We start from the raw sequence: 16183 nt of genomic DNA on the forward strand, positions 1-16183 counted from the left end.
GTGACATAGTAAGGGCAAAGGCTATCGGCGCCATTTTGATTACTGGCAGCCGACGGCCCGAGTGCAGGAGATCGTTCCGGACCCCCCGCTGGACCACCAGTGACTTTTGGCAGGTCTTGGGGGGGGGTCAGGAGGGTGGAGGGTTGTAGTTAATTAAATTTAAAGGGTTGGGATGGGGAATGGGGACAAAGAAAAAAAATTGGTTGTAGTTAGGTTTTTTTTGTTTGTTTTTTTAATATTCGCTCCATAAGATGCACAGACATTTTCCCCCCACTTTTGGGGGGGAAAAAAAAGTGTGCCTTATGGAGCCAAAAATACAGTAATCAATGAAAAAATTGAATAGAGAAAATAAGCATCAATATTTCTTTTCCATTAAGCTTCAATTTAACATAAGTCAAATGTTAATAGCTATTAGTGAATATAATAAAAATATGATCAAACTAATCATGCATGAATAATAAATGTGAGTAAATATATTTTACTTATAATATGGTTATTTAAATGAAAATGCATTGTATGGAGCTAGGTAAGTTACGAGCTCACATCCTTTATGTAACTCAAAATTAAGGTATTAGGAAAGCAAGCAAAGAACCATTATTTCATTGTTTAGGTTTTTTTGGAAATAACAAAAAGATTTAAACATAGAAGGTATATATATATATATAGGTTCTAATTATTCCCCCTGCCGTTACACACACTCGTTTGTTTGTAATGGCTTTTTCAGGCTCCTGGCAAGGAACAACTGAAGCAGCAGTAGGGCCCAAACCCCACATAACGCTAAGCATGTGAAATTCAGCTCCACACTCTGTCTGAGGGCACAGGTGACTGCCAAGAATGTGCCAAGGCCGATGGACAAAGCCACAACGGAGATGGCAAGCAGACAGACTGCAAACTGCCACATGTCCCTTTCATCGTCACTACTCCTGACTAGAATGAACACGAGCAGAATAAAGAGGCAGAGAGGCAACGTGGCGTACACACAGACTCGCCCACCCATGAGCACATAGGGGTAAACAACGCTCATTCCCTTCAGATCATCCACGTCGTAGCACACGTGCTCCTGAAGTGGCTCGCTCCAGAGACAGAAGTTGTAGAAGCCAATTCTCTCAGTCTTGGTATCGATAACGTTTCCGGCTTTAAAGAGCAGTGCGTAAAAGAGCAGACTGAGATTGACCGCTGACAGGGCTAGACAAACCCAGTAGCGTAGCTGATCACCCATCTTCATTCCTCTACAAAGATCCTTCTTCCCTGAGGACCTCTATCGGCCGGGACACTGAAAACGAGAAATACAAAAATGTGGGAAATGCAAATATATCGGGAAACTGATGGTTATGGGAGAAGGAAACCATGAGAAAGCCTTTCACCAAGTGCAGTAAACCAGCCCTAGGACTGTAACGACAGCACTAGTGCATGCTTTAGCCTTTTTAAAATGCATTTTCCTTCTGCTCAGAAATTCTTCCTTTCTCTTTTTTTTTGCAGCTCACTCCAGAACCAGAGGTTTTTGGTTTTATGATTTTATTTCATATTAATATTGCAACACGTCAGAACCATAGAAATCAAGCGGTCCCAGTAAAAATGAGCACCTAAAGAGCAGGCGAGGGAGATGGGTTACGGGCATTGTTGTCGGGGGAAAAGGAGAAAAACAAATGTCACGTGAAAACAGTAGAGGAAAAAAAAATGAAAAAAGCGAGAATGCAATGAAATCTAAGTGACGTTTGCAAGGTTGGGAGAAAGGGACACAACAGGAAGAAGGAGCTGCAGTGGATGGTGGCAGAGTCACACTGGTCTTCCTTTAACCCTAAAACTTGTACTGAGCTGCGCACCCAGAGTTCATGCTTTGCTTTCAGTTTTGATTATCAGAATTCATCCTCTGCTGGGAATCCGTCTCATGCTGTGTTTCACTTTCATTCTTACAGAGAGCCCCATGATGTAAGTAAACAAAGATCATACCATATCTTTCTGTCAGAGTCACAGCCCGAGGGACAATAAATGCTCGGCTCTCAGCTGATCTGTGGCGTTTTGTTTGCTTTAGTCTGAGGGAGAGAGAGAAAGTGGGGAGCTTTAGGATCTAATGGTTCAATGAGTGAGAGATACACAGGTATTCTGAATCGTCCTAACTTTAGGTAGATTTTCAAATACAACTTAACCTGGGCATTCTGGCACCTGCTATTTCTGCACAAACTGAAAAATCCAATCTATTCGGTCCTGACCTAGACCCGCTTCCTGGAGCACCCGCACTCAGGGCTGAATATAACCACACAGCTCTATCTGGTTGCTCAGCGGGCAGGGGCTGCATGCTTTCACCCCGATAGCTCCTTTGTTAGCCAGTTAGATTCAGTAGGACCTTACCCTGCCACTGGGCTCGGCCACATTCACCAGATTCCTTTGGGATGGCAGCGAGTCTGAAGTCTCCCTCAGAGCGGAGCTGTGGCAAAGTTTGGGCTAGAACAGGCGTGGCCTTCTGTGGATTTGCACCTTGTCTTCACCCTTCACCCACGTCTGGTCACACCCTTCAGGCTTTGTCTTCTCTTGACGCGGCTCTCCTTCTTGTTGCGAGGACGGAAGGAGGACAACTCGCGTCTGGACAGTGGGCTTCAAGGACACAGCATGGGGGGAAAGAAGGGGAAAGAAGCAAGAGTTAAAACAAGCACCACTCTCCAAAAATGGCAGACACACTAAAACCATATTTGCTAAATATTGCAGGGCACACAGCTAACGAGTAGAGCATGGTCATTTATTACACCCGGATTTCTGGTCCTGGGCTGCGGTTCATCAAAAAGATGATGCAACACAAGAGCTTTTGAGACAGACAAGTCTCTTCTTCATTTGATAGGGGGTCTGAAAAGATCAAGTACTACAGTGGTAGTTCCTGAACATTTTTCTGCCACTTAGCCCCTTGGTATCTGACTAACTTATGGACCATTTGATTTCTCCTGGCCCATAAAACATTTGTCAGAAATGGCAGGGGCAGGGGCGCTTCTATAATGAGGTAGCCGCCTCAGATGGCAAGATTCTGAAGCAGCAAAATTGCCCCCTGAAACCTTTCTGCCACAGCCGTCTCACCCCTCATTCAGGAAAACCTGCAGGGCTGGCAGTGTGGCGCAGTTCCCACACCCTGCCAGCAAAAGATGATCTCTGAGGCGTGGAACTGCGATGTAATGGCGGGGTTTCTACTTCATACCAGCAAAAGAAGATCCCGGAGGCGTAGAACTGTGACATGCTGGCAGGGTCCCCACACCCTGCCAGCAAAAGAAGATCCCGGAGGCGTGGAACTGCGATGTAATGGCGGGATTTCCACTCCCTGCCAGCAAAAGGACGATCCAGCAGCCAAAGAAGAGTCACTGCGGTGCTGCCAGCGTTTTTCCTACAGCCGGCGGCAGAAGAGACCTTGCTGTGCAGCTACAGAAAAGGTCAAAAATGGGTGTGAAGGAGACTTGCCATTGTGAGAGTGAGTGCCTGTGTGTGAGAGAGAATTTGTGAGAGTGTATGAGAGGATGTGTGTGTGTGTATATATATATATATATATATGAGAGGGTTTTTGTGTGTGTATATATATATATGAGAGGGTTTTTGTGTGTGTATATATATGAGGGTATGTGTGTATATATATATAATATTATATGAGAGGGTTTTTGTGTGTGTGTATATATGAGGGTATGTGTGTATATATATATATATATGAGAGGGTTTTTGTGGTGTGTATATATATGAGGGTATGTGTATATATATATATATATATATATGAGAGGGTTTTGGTGTGTGTATATATGAGGGTATGTGTGTATATATGAGAGGGTTTTGTGTGTGTGTATATATATGAGGGTATGTGTGTGATATATATATGAGGGTTTTTGTGTGTTATATATATATGAGGGTATGTGTGTGTATATATATATATGAGAGGGTTTTTGTGTGTGTATATATATGAGGGTATGTGTGTGTATATATGAGAGGGTTTTTGTGTGTGTATATATATGAGGGTATGTGTATATATATATGAGAGGGTTTTTGTGGTGTATATATTGAGGGTATGTGTATATATATATATATATATATATCTATAGGAGAGTGTTTTTGTATGTATAGGTGTGTGTATGAGCAGGTGTGTGTATGTATGTATCTAGTCTTAATTCAGGAATTATAATAAAACATGTACTCAGGGACTGGATTATTTCCTCCCAGTTCATGTGCCCCTGTTTTATTGTAACTTTCGTTCACTTGTTCTCTCTTTGCCTATTGTTCATGTTGATGTTAATGTTTTTTGCACCATTGTTTCTTGTAAACCGATATGATATGATTGGTAATCATGAATGTCGGTATAAAAAAGCCCTAAATAAATAAATGTATGTGTGGTCAGAGCACTGGGCTGCAAACACCGGGAAGCCAGGGTTCAAATCCTATTGCCATTCCCTGTGACCCTGGGCAAGTCACTTTTCCCTCCATTGCCTTCCCCCTGCCCTGGCTCTCGGTGATTTCACCTGCACGGGGCCATGGCGGGGGGCGGGAGGGGGCGCCATTTCATCCTTCACCTCAGGCAGCAGATTGCCTTGAGTTGCCCCTGGGTAGGGGCAGCAGAATACTTTGAATCCGGGGCCTGCTAGCAAACCTGGGATTTTGCCCACCCTGGGATGGGCAGTTTCACTCCATCTTTTCTACCACCCTGTAGTGCCAAACACTGCCCGGAAGCTTCCAGCGTTGAAGATGGCTTCCAGCAGAGGTCTCTGACTGATTATTTCCTTTTTGATGGTTGTTGGATCCTACCTCCAGGTTAGGGGCGCCAGGATCCGGCCCAGCAATCTCTGCTATGGCCATGTGTGGGTGTGTGTGAGACCTTCTCTCCTTCCTCGCTCGTCCCAGCTCCTTTGCTTCTTTCACCTCCCTCAGTTTTGGCTGCAGCTTGGCCCCAGTGGACGGAGCCCACCCCAGCGCAAGGGAAAGGCTGCAACAGAATGCAACCCACCAGGTTTCCAGTTTTTCTAGAGCATCAATATGGTGATGATCTTCCTGGAAGTTTAAACTTTTTAAAATGGATCGTAACAGATAAAATAATTGTTAAAACTTTGCAAATCAGCTCTTTAGATAATTTTCTATTTTTCCTGATTTTTTTTCTCATCTCCTTTCCCTTCCTACTCTCCTCCTTTCTCATCCCGCTTTCCTCCACCTTCTCTCTCATCTTTCCCTCTGAAACCTTAGTTTTTATGTTTAATGTTGTTTAGGCTCAAGTTGATTTCTGTTTTATTTGGTGTTAATTATAACATTGGTGAACAGGCCAAGTAATGTTGATAGAATGGGTTATAAATTCCTAAAAGTAAATAATAACTTACTAATCTTGTGTCTCACCTGTCTAATTCCCCCATCTTTTCTTCCACATCCCTGTCCAGTTCCACTGATTTCTCAAGTCCCGTCTCGCTCTTCCACCTTCTGTGTCCTTCCACCCATGTCTCTCAAACTTAGTTTCCCACATTTTACCTGCTCCTAGCGCTTGCCCTTCTCTCTCCCCCCCATCACCTACCCCCAGCTTTCTTCACCCCCACTCCCATCCCTCTGGCTAATCACTTCATATCTCAGCCCTCCCAAACCTCCTCTGCCCCTGAGTTTCCCCCGTGTCTCCCCACTTCACCTGTAACATAGCATTGTCGGCTAAAACGACCAAATGGTCCATCCAGACTGCCCAGCAGCTTCCCATGGCAGCAACTGCCTCTCCGTGCAGGTTACTCCATGTTTCTGTTGAGGTGGATAACTGCCGTTCCGTGCAGGTTACCCCCATGTGTGTGTCGAGGTGGGTAACTGCCTGCCTCCGCGCAGGTTACCCCCCATGTGTCTGTCGAGGTGGGTAAACTGCCGCGCCGTGCAGGTTACCCCCATGTGGTCTGGTCGAGGTGGTAACTGCCGCTCCGCGCAGGTTACCCCCATGTGTCTGTCGAGGTGGTAACTGCCACTCCGCGCAGGTTACCCCCATGTGTCTGACGAGGTGGTAACTGCCGCTCCGCGCAGGCTACCCCCATGTGTCTGTCGAGGGTGGTAACTGCCTCTCCGCGCAGTTTACCCCATGTGTCCTGTCGAGGTGGTAACTGCCTCTCCGCGCAGGTTACCCCTGTGTCTGTCGAGGTGGTAACTGCCGCTCCGCGCAGGTTACCCCATGTGTCTGTCGAGGTGGTAACTGCCTCTCCGCGCAGGTTACCCCCATGTGTCGTCGAGGTGGTAACTGCCCTCCGCGCAGGTTACCCCCATGTGTCTGTCGGGTGGTAACTGCATCTCCGCGCAGGTACCCCCATGTGTCTGAGAGGTGGTAACTGCCTCTCCGCGCAGGTACCCCCATGTGTCTGTCGAGGTGGTAACTGCCTACTCCGCGCAGGTTACCCCCATGTGTCTGTCGAGGGTGGTACATCCGCTCCGCGCAGGTTACCCCCATTGGTCTGGTCGAGGTGGTAACTAACTTCGCTGCCCATCGCGGCAGGTTACCCCCTGTTGTCTGTCGATGTGGTAACTCCATCTCCGCGCAGGTTAGCCACCCATGGTGGTCCTGTCGAGGTGGTAAAGCCTCTCCGCTGCAGGGTTCCCCCATGTGTCCTGTCGATGTGGGTAACTGCCGCTCCGTGCAGGTTACCCCATGCCTTATTTTAAGAATAACATGCATACAAGCAAGTCCAACAACTGACAAACCCACAACAAAATGACTGCAACATTTTTACGTGGTGAGCAGCTTTCCTGATAGTTCAGACACTGCTGCTTGAACATTCTTTGCCTCTGGACTTGGCCTTAGATAGAAGTTTTATCCCCAATGTCAGCGTATTAGTACCTCAGACCGTGAACGTCTGGGCCAGTGTTGGCTGCCTTCAGAACGTAATACCCTTTTTTCCCCGCACCGCCGTCAAAGCGGAGAGCGAAGTTGCAATTGTGTCAACATCATTAAGGCTAATTGGTTAAGGGTAGTAATTCCCCATGCCTTCTGGTTAAGGGAAATAACTGCCGCTCCGTGCAAGTTACCCCCATGCACCCTTTTCTTCATGATCATCCTCAGGCCTTTAGGGATTCCCTGTGTTTAGCCCATGCCCTTTTGAAGTTGTTTACTGTTTTTGTCGTTACCACCTCTTCCGGAGGTGCATTCCAGGCATCCCCCACCCTCTCTGTGAAGAAATATTTCATACTTTGACCTCTAGTTCTACTGTTGGCCTTCCAATGGAAAAGGTTCAAAGTTTGTGCATCATTAAATCCTTTCAGGTACCTGAAGGTCTGTCTCCTATCTCCCCTGCACCTCCTCTCTTCCAGGATGTACACATTCAGATCCTTCGGCCTCTCCTCATAAGTCCTCAAGCCCTTCATTTGGGGAAGCCAGGTTGCTCGGTCATTTTGAATGAGTGAGCGCCTATGATCCCTGCGACTTCTCATTTCCAGTCTCTCTCTGTATTTCCTATTTTTTTTCTAGATTCCTTTAAAAAACCTCTTCTTTTACTCTCCCTCTCTATCATTCGTTGTTATCCCTCACGTCAGTTTCCCTTGTTCGTTCCCTGTGCTCCCTTTCTCTCAACCCATTTCACTCTTAATCCATCCCCTTCCGCCTCCCATCATGCCACTTTCGAGCCCCCTGTGTCTGTTCCAGTCTCCTGTCACTGGCTGGGGCGATTCCTGCTTCCTCTATCATATAGAAGCCAGGAGAGAGGAATATAAAACCCTGGCAGCAGAAAAGGATCTTAATTAGTCTGTTACAGACCCCAGTCGATTTCGGGCTTTGCACTCAGTTCTTCACAATCAAGAATCCTCTGTGCTCATCCCAGGCTTTCTTGAATTCTATTGCTGTTTTTGTCTCCACTACCCTTTCCATGGGGAAATGTTTCCTGATGCTTCTCCTGATTCATCCCCCTCAGAACCTTGTTCGAAAGCATTACCAATGTGTGTTAGTAATTCCTTTGAGGCTTTCGCATGTCCCTACCATATCCTCCTCCTCTCTAGTGCTCCCTGCTGCTTGTTCATGGCTGTGGGCAGGAAGCAGAATGAGTCTCCGGTGTGACGATAGTGCCATCTTGGAGACCCAGTACAAGGAGTCCCGAGTCCCATGACTGGGAAATAGCCATACTAGGCTACCGGCTATGGGTCATCTTGGAAGGAGCGGAGCCCTCCAGCCCAGAGATGTAATCAATGCCATCCATAGGGTTACGAGGAAAGGAGAGAGGCGTTCCTGGTGGGAGAATGGAACTGGAGCAGCCCACTTTGGATGGGTTAGAAGCAGAGAAATCCTGGATTCTCTTCAGAGGGGTTTACTGGACCTGGTAATTATGAATATCCAGATGGGCCGCCACCTACGCTCCAGTGATCGGACAGTGGCAGAGAGAAGGCACACAAAGCAATTGGATTTCGGAGGGTAATGTTCTAAGGGACTTAGAAGGGTAAATCAGTGTCCTACGTGCAGGAATGGCCTTTTACAGAACTGCCTGCCCGATATGTGTGCAAGTTTCCCTAGACTGAGCGGTGTGGCTGGGGAGGGGCTTTGCATTATTGCATTTATTTTTATTTTCAAGACTATAAAGCATGAAATTTCCCTAAAAATGTCAATGCACAGGGCAGCAGGTGTAATCGAGTGTGCGTGGTTTCGGTGAGATCGTTTTTGAAAGGGAAAGTCTGTGGATATGCGGATAAGAGGTTGCCTTCTTAATGAGTGCAGTCATCCCCCCCTTTTCTGTGCTTTCAGAGTCAACTCACCACAGAAGTAACAAAACGTGTCACAGCTATTAAGACATTTCATAAAGTATATGAAATCCACAAGCTTTAAACTCAACAGTTTTAGAGATAGGATTCGCTCATTCATGTTGCATAGGAGACTGCTCACTGCTGCTGCGTCATCATGGAAACAAGTTGGAAACTTGCAGCAGAGCTGGGGTTTGCCCGAGCAAGTTCTGGCATGAGCAGGCAGAGTTTCTTGGTGTATTTTTTAAAAGGTTAATCTCTGTTACATGTTACGATGCTTATGGCCATCAAAAATATGACAAATTTAAAAAAATCATAAAATCTACTGTCCTGAGATTGTTTTAAAATTTCACAATTACTGTAACAGAAAATTGGCCGTTTCCCAAAAACCTTATGTGCTGTACAAATTTCAAAGTAATATCTGTTATCTGCATAAAAAAAATCTATTTGGAACACCAAAAAGCCTGAAGGAGACAAAACCTTTGTTTACCAGTGTGATTGCTGCATCTTTGCCTTCCAGTTGTTGTGGGCTGCTGAAAATGAATCCCCCCAGAATACCGATTTTATTTGACATGGAGGAGGTGCTGGCAGGCTGAGAAGTTCTTTGTGTAGTAGGACGAGCTATAGTGAGGGCTGCAAATCTCTGTAAGAGGGAAAGGAGACTGGGAAAAGGCTGGAAAAGTAAGGGCAACAAAAGTCAGAAGAAGATGCAAGGAATTTCGGGACAGAACAGATCTGGTAAAGAAGCTACGAGAGGCTCAGAAATCAAACCTGGTAAGGCTGGGAAATCAAAGCGGGGAGACTTACCCCCCTCCCACCCTCCCAGTCACAAGGAGGAAAAGCCCTAGACCTGCTCTAAAGTGATATCTTCACTTCTTGGCAACTGAGTTCTCTTTTCCAGCTCTCCTGGTTTTCACCTTCCCTCCTTTTACCTTTCACGTGCCTAATTCTTCTTTTCCCATCCCTTCAGGTTTTTTTTGTTTTTTTTTTGTAACTAATGTTTTAATTAAGTAATGAAGACCCAGGCTTAACGCCCACAAAAGAGACGAGGCGAGGTACTCACATGATGGAGCCGGACATGGTGCAGAGTAAAAGAGAAGGCAGCAGCTGAAGGGCCAGGCAGGGTGACTTCAGCCTCCGGCCGCTCGCACAAAAGCTGAACTGAATCGGCTCCCGGGAAGGCTCTGCTTATCTAGCGGCGCAGCTGCTCAGGGCAATGGGCACTTTCAGTTTGACTTTCGGTTTCCTTGCAGAGCTGTCAGCACGTGACTGACCGGCAGGATCCAGATCGCCCCGACCCCCCCAAATGACCCGGCCCCCCGAACATTAGGGCCAAGTTCAGCAGCACTTTAGGGAGCAGATAAAGCCTTCTGGGTGGGTCCGAGGGTTGCTCGCAGGAAAAATGTGGGATTTGGTGCATTAAAGCAACAGTACGGCAAAAAAATTAAAAAAAAATGTGGAAGTTTGGGCGCTAATCAAAACCGAAAATATACTCCGTTATCATTTTGCTGTTAACTTCCTTCTGATGCGTGGTGAGTACGGAAGCGTTTTACAGTTCTTCCCTGCTTATTGATGCCTGACTTTCAGAAACTCATAAAGGCATCAACCGGACACATGCAAGGTGCCGGCAAATTGTGAGCAGCTAAAGGGTTAATAGAAACAGGACTGCAAAAACGAGCAGAAGTGCCGTGCATCCCTCACCGTGCTGTAAAGAAATGCTCCCCTTTCACCCTCTGTCTACAGCCTCCTTCTGTTCAAGATCCTACCTCCTGAGTGCATGGAAACCTTGGAGATGTTTGAATGTCTCTCACCTTCCCTCCAGGGGGTACATGTTTAGATCTTTAATTCTGACCCCATAAGCTTTAGAATGAAGACCACTGCCCATTTTAGTAGCCCCCTCTGGAGCGACTCCATCCTGTTTATATCCTCTGGAAGGTGGGGTCTCCAGAACTGTGCTCAGTATTCCCAGTGAGGTCTCACCAGGGACCTCTACAGGGGCAGTCACCTCCCTCTTTCTGCTGACCATTCCTCTCCCCGTGCAGCCAAGCAGCTTTCTGGCTCTTACCATCGCTTTATCCACCTGTTTGCCCACATTGAGATCAGATATGATTAACCCAGGGCCGGTGGAAGCACTGCGCCAGGGGGCAGCAGCAAGAGAGAAGAGACAGCCACTGCCATGGTGGCAATAGTGGCAGCTCAGCAGCGGGCGGCAGGATATTTCACCCACGAGCGACTCGGCTGTCCTTACGCCGCCCCCTGCTGGCTGGCATCAAACCTGCTCGTGGGTGAAATATGCTGCCGCCCGCTGCTGAGCTGCCACCATGGCAGTGGCTGTCTTTTCTCTCATTTGGCTTGAGCCAGTAGAGGGCGCAGTGATGTGGGGGGTAGGTAGAGGAGGTGCAGGCGCAAGGCCAGAAAGTTCGCCCAGGCTGCCTAATACCCTTGCAGCAGCCCTGGCTCAACACTGGCTCCTGCTCTTGTTTGTGCATAGAAGAATTACAGGGGATGGCCGACCTTGCAATCCTGGAGAGCCACACAAGTAATATGCACAGAGGCAGAGACTGCAATGCTTTTCAGGAGGGGGAGGGGGAGGGGGAGGGGCAAGGGGAAGAGGATCCCCTCCCCCCTGCTGCTTTAAAGAACAGACCAACTCTCTCTTTCTCTCTCTCCCAGACACAGACCTCTGTCTACTCTCGTTCTCTCTCTCAAACCCACGGAGCCTGTCTCTCTGACACACATCCACGCGCTCTCCCAGGCACAGGCACCTACTCAGACACACACATCCACCCACTCTCTCTCAGAAACACACTCACCCGCTCTCTCCCAGGCATAGGCACCTTCTCAAACATGCTCTCTTTCTCAGACACAGACATCCACCCACTCTCTCTCAGAAACACACTCACCCACTCTCTCCCAGGCATAGGCACCTTCTCAAACATGCTCTCTTTCTCAGACACAGACATCCACCCACTCTCTCTCAGAAACACACTCACCTGCTCTCTAACATACTTACCCAAACTCTCTCTCTGACACACATCCACTCTCTCTCCCAGACACAGGCACCTACTCCAACACTCTCTCTTTCTCAGACACAGACATCCACCCACTCTCTCTCAGAAACACACTCACCCACTCTCTCCTAGGCACAGGCACCTTCTCAAACGCTCTCTTTCTCAGATACAGACATCCACCCACTCTCTCTCAGAAACACACTCACCCGCTCTCTCAAACATACCCACACTCTCTCTCTGACACACATCCACTCTCTCTCCCAGACACAGGCACCTACTCAAACGCTCTCTCTTTCTCAGACACAGACATCCACCCACTCTCTCTCTCAGAAACACACTCACCCACTCTCTCCCAGGCACAGGCAGCTTCTCAAACATGCTCTCTTTCTCAGACACAGACATCCACCCAACTCTCTCTCAGAAACACACTCACCCGCTCTCTCAAACATACTTACCCACACTCTCTCTGACACACATCCACTCTCTCTCCCAGACACAGGCACCTTCTCAAACATGCTCTCTTTCTCAGACACAGACATCCACCCACTCTCTCTCGCAGAAACACACTCACCCACTCTCTCAAACATACTTACCCACACTCTCTCTGACACACATCCACTCTCTCTCCCAGACACAGGCACCTTCTCAAATGCTCTCTTTTTCTCAGACACAGCCATCCACCCACACTCTCAGACACTCACCCACTCTCTCCCAGGCACAGGCACCTTCTCAAACGCGCTCCCTTTCTCAGACACAGACATATACCTACTCTCTCTCAGAAACATACTCACCCACTCTCTCAAACATACTTACCCACACTCTCTCTCTGACACACATCCACTCTCTCTCCCAGACACAGGCACCTTCTCAAACGCGCTCCCTTTCTCAGACACAGACATATACCTACTCTCTCTCAGAAACATACTCACCCACTCTCTCAAACATACTTACCCACACTCTCTCTCTGACACACATCCACTCTCTCTCCCAGACACAGGCACCTATTCAAATGCTCTTTCTCGGCTACAGCCATCCACCCACTCTCTCACTCAGAAACACACTCACCCGCTCTCTCAAACATACTTACCCACACTCTCTCTTTGACACACATCCACTCTCTCTCCCAGACACAGGCACCTTCTCAAATGCTCTCTTTCTCAGACACAGACATCCACCCACATTCTCTCTCAGAAACACACTCACCCACTCTCTTCCAGGCACAGGCACCTTCTCAAATGCTCTTTCTCAGATACAGACATCCACCCACTCTCTCTCTCAGAAACACACTCACCCACTCTCTCAAACATACTTACCCACATCCTCTCTCTGACACACATCCACTCTCTCTCCCAGACACAGGCAGCTATGCACTCTCTTTCTCAGACACAGACATCCACCCACTCTCTCTCAGAAACACACACATCCACTCTCTCTCCCACACACAGGCACCTTCTCAAATGCACTCTCTTTCTCAGACATCCACCCACTCTCTCTCAGAAACACACTCACCCACTCTCTGTGACACACATCCACTCTCTCCCAGGCACAGACACCCACCCTCTCTCTCTCTCTGACATAGACACTCACCCAAAAGCTCTCATTTTCACATACAGACACCCACCCACCCACTCTATCTCTCAGAAACACACCCACTCTTACACACCCTCTCATACACATCCACTGATGCACACTTATCCACACTCTCTCCATCTCAGACACAGACACTCACCCAAGCTATTTTTCTCTACTTCCACCCACTTGTTCTCTCAGAAACACACTCACCCACTCATTCTGTCTGACACAGACTCCCATCCATGCTCTCTCTCTTCCAGAGACACCCACCCACCCACACTGTTTCCCTCATACACCAATGTTCTTTCTTTTTCCCTAACACCCACCCATGCTTTCTCTCTCCAAGACACCCACCAAATCTCTCAGAAACACTCACTCTCTCTCCCAACCACCCACTGTCTCCCAAAGATGCCCATCCACTCTCTCCTTCACACTGACCCACTCTCTCAGAAATATTCACCCACCTTTTTCTCACACATTCACCCACTTTTTTAAACACACACCCACTCTCGCTCTTTCTCAGAAACATCCAATCTTGCTCTTTCCCAGACACCCACCCACATTCTCACTCTGCAGACATCAATGATCTTTCTCCCAGACACACTCACCCACTTTCTCCCTTCCATACACAGACACCCACCCACCATCTCAGAAACACTCTCACTCACTCTCTCATACTCAGACACACTCACTTTCTCTCTGACACACGCCCACTTTTTCACAGCATCCAGTCACTGTCTGACACAGACACCCACCCAAGCTCTCTCTCTGGTACAGACTCTCATCCATGCTTGCTCTCTCCCAGAGATACCAACCCATGCTGTCTCCCTCATACACCAATGCTGTCTCTCCCAGACATCCATCCATGCTCTCTCCCACACTCACCCTCTCTCAGAAACACATTCAGTCTCTCTGATAAACACCCTCTCTCTCCCAGAAATGTCCACTCACTCTTCCAGACACCCACCCAATCAAACATACTCTCTCTCACACACCCATTCTCTCGCTTTCTCTCACACAACCATCCATGCTCTCTCTCTTAGAGACACCCACTCACACTCTCTCTCCCAGACACCAGTGCTCTTTTTCTCTCTTCCACTCACCCATCCATGCTGACAGATACACATCCACTATTTATTTATTTCTCTCTCTCTCACACACACACACTTACCCACTCTCACTCACAGGCACCCATCAGTGCTCTATCTTCATTTCAGACACAGACACCTACACAATCTTTCTGAGACACACTCACCCACTCAAACATACACCCGTTTTCTCTCTCAGACACAAAGACCCATCCACGGTCTCTCTCTCCCCCCCAGACACCAATCTGCTCTCTCCCAGACACCCACCAAAGCTCTCTCTCCCAGACACACTCACCCACTCTTTCAGACACATACACACTTACCCATGCTCTCTTTGTCTCTCACACAGACACACCCACTCTCCCAGACACCCTCTATGCTCTACTTCACACAGTCACCCATGCTTTCTCTCCTAGACACACCCACCCACCCATGCATTCTCTCCTAGACAAGTACAGCCATCCATGCTCTCTCCCAGACACAGATCCCCACTCACACTCTCCCCCAAACACAGACATCCACCAATGCTGTCTCTCTCTAACAGACATCACCCATGCCCTTTCCCCACACACCCATGCCCTTTCCCAGACAACCCACTCATGCTTTCTCCCAGACACCCACCCATATTCCCTTTCTCTCCCATAAACACCTACCCATGCTCTCTCTTCCACATACCTACCCATGCTGTCTCTCTGACACATTCATTCACACACTCTCTCTCTACCAGACACCCACCCAAGCACTTTCCCAGACATCCATCCATGTGCTCTCTCAGACACCCAAAAGCTCTCTCTCGCAAATACAGACACCCACCCACGCTCTATCTGTCACAAACACAGACATTCACCCATGCTCTCTTTCTCTGCTCCAGGGACACAACCCACACTTCCTCTTTCCCTCCCCAGCCATGGCCCCACCAGTCTTGCTCTGTCAATTTCCCTATCACCACCCTCTTTTTTTCTCAATCCCTCCACTCAGCTATTGCCCTCCTCCCTGCTAACCTCACCCTTCTCAGCCAGCAAGTCAGTAGTGTTACCCCCCAGCCAACTTGAATCAGCCATCCTCCCTTTCACACTGCTGGCTACCTCTGGGTTACCTGTGTAATCTGCTAAGGTACTACTATAACTGCTTATCATTTCTATAGTGCTACTCGACTTAAGCAGCACTGTACCAAAAAACAATTAAGAGACACTCTCTTTTGCCCTGTATGTTTGTCTTGATTAGACCAAAAACTCTAATGAGACGTGGGGAATTCATTTATAAAGACAGTGGTAAAAAATGTTAGAATACTGCTCTATTTCTGGCTGTTTACTTGTTGACTGTCCTTTCAGTAATATCCCTCCTGCTGAATGAAGCTGCTTGGAGAAACATGGCCGTGTCGGGGGACCGTTAAAAGTGTTTGATCACAAATATTATGCAGTCCTCTATAGAAATCACATTCATGACAAGTGATGTTTCTTATTGTTGGATTACAAACACCTATAAATGTACTGTTTGGAACTGCCACCATCTTTTTCCACTTGAGCTGTGGCTATATTATTCCTCACACTGTTCTGCTTCATTTCATGTTGTTTAGTGTGAGTTTTGTGCATATCCACCCTTTAAAAAAAAAAAAAAAGAGGCCGTATGTGGGACAATCAGGAGTTAGATTTAAAAGCAACCCCAAAAAGGTGAATTTTTGGAGGGGATTTAAACAAGGCAAGAGAAGGGAGCTCGATGCAGTAGCTCAGAAAGTATATTCCAAGCATATGGTGCAGCCATGTGGAAAGCATGGAGTTGGGAATTGCAGTAGAGAAGGGCCATCAATAGGAGTGACTTGCCTAATGAGGG

At 47.7% G+C, this 16183-nt stretch overlaps 1 protein-coding gene across 3 annotated transcripts; it reads right to left on the reverse strand.

The window, feature by feature from the left end:
• Window positions 1-177: 177 nt before the first annotated feature.
• On the reverse strand, window positions 178-9956 carry TMEM140 (transmembrane protein 140). Of its 3 annotated transcripts, none has more exons than XM_029597240.1 (4): window positions 9746-9956; window positions 2350-2592; window positions 1951-2033; window positions 178-1273 (listed from the first exon to the last, which is right to left on the reverse strand). In XM_029597240.1, the coding sequence occupies exon 4, from the start codon at window positions 1223-1225 to the stop codon at window positions 689-691; it is 537 nt and encodes a 178-aa protein (XP_029453100.1). In that variant the 5' UTR covers window positions 1226-1273; window positions 1951-2033; window positions 2350-2592; window positions 9746-9956; the 3' UTR covers window positions 178-688. The 3 variants fall into 3 exon arrangements, with proteins under 3 accessions (XP_029453100.1, XP_029453101.1, XP_029453099.1); XM_029597241.1 differs by having other exon boundaries at window positions 1956-2026; window positions 9746-9955; XM_029597239.1 differs by having other exon boundaries at window positions 1956-2033; window positions 9746-9955.
• Between the last annotated feature and the right edge of the window lie 6227 nt (window positions 9957-16183).

This window comes from Rhinatrema bivittatum, chromosome 4 (assembly GCF_901001135.1).
Source record: "Rhinatrema bivittatum chromosome 4, aRhiBiv1.1, whole genome shotgun sequence".
Classification (NCBI taxonomy): Eukaryota; Metazoa; Chordata; class Amphibia; order Gymnophiona; family Rhinatrematidae; genus Rhinatrema; species Rhinatrema bivittatum.

Excerpts from the sequence above, each read along its gene's own strand:
- TMEM140 (XM_029597240.1), bottom strand. The coding sequence starts at position 1,225 with ATGAAGATGGGTGATCAGCTACGCTACTGGGTTTGTCTAGCCCTGTCA.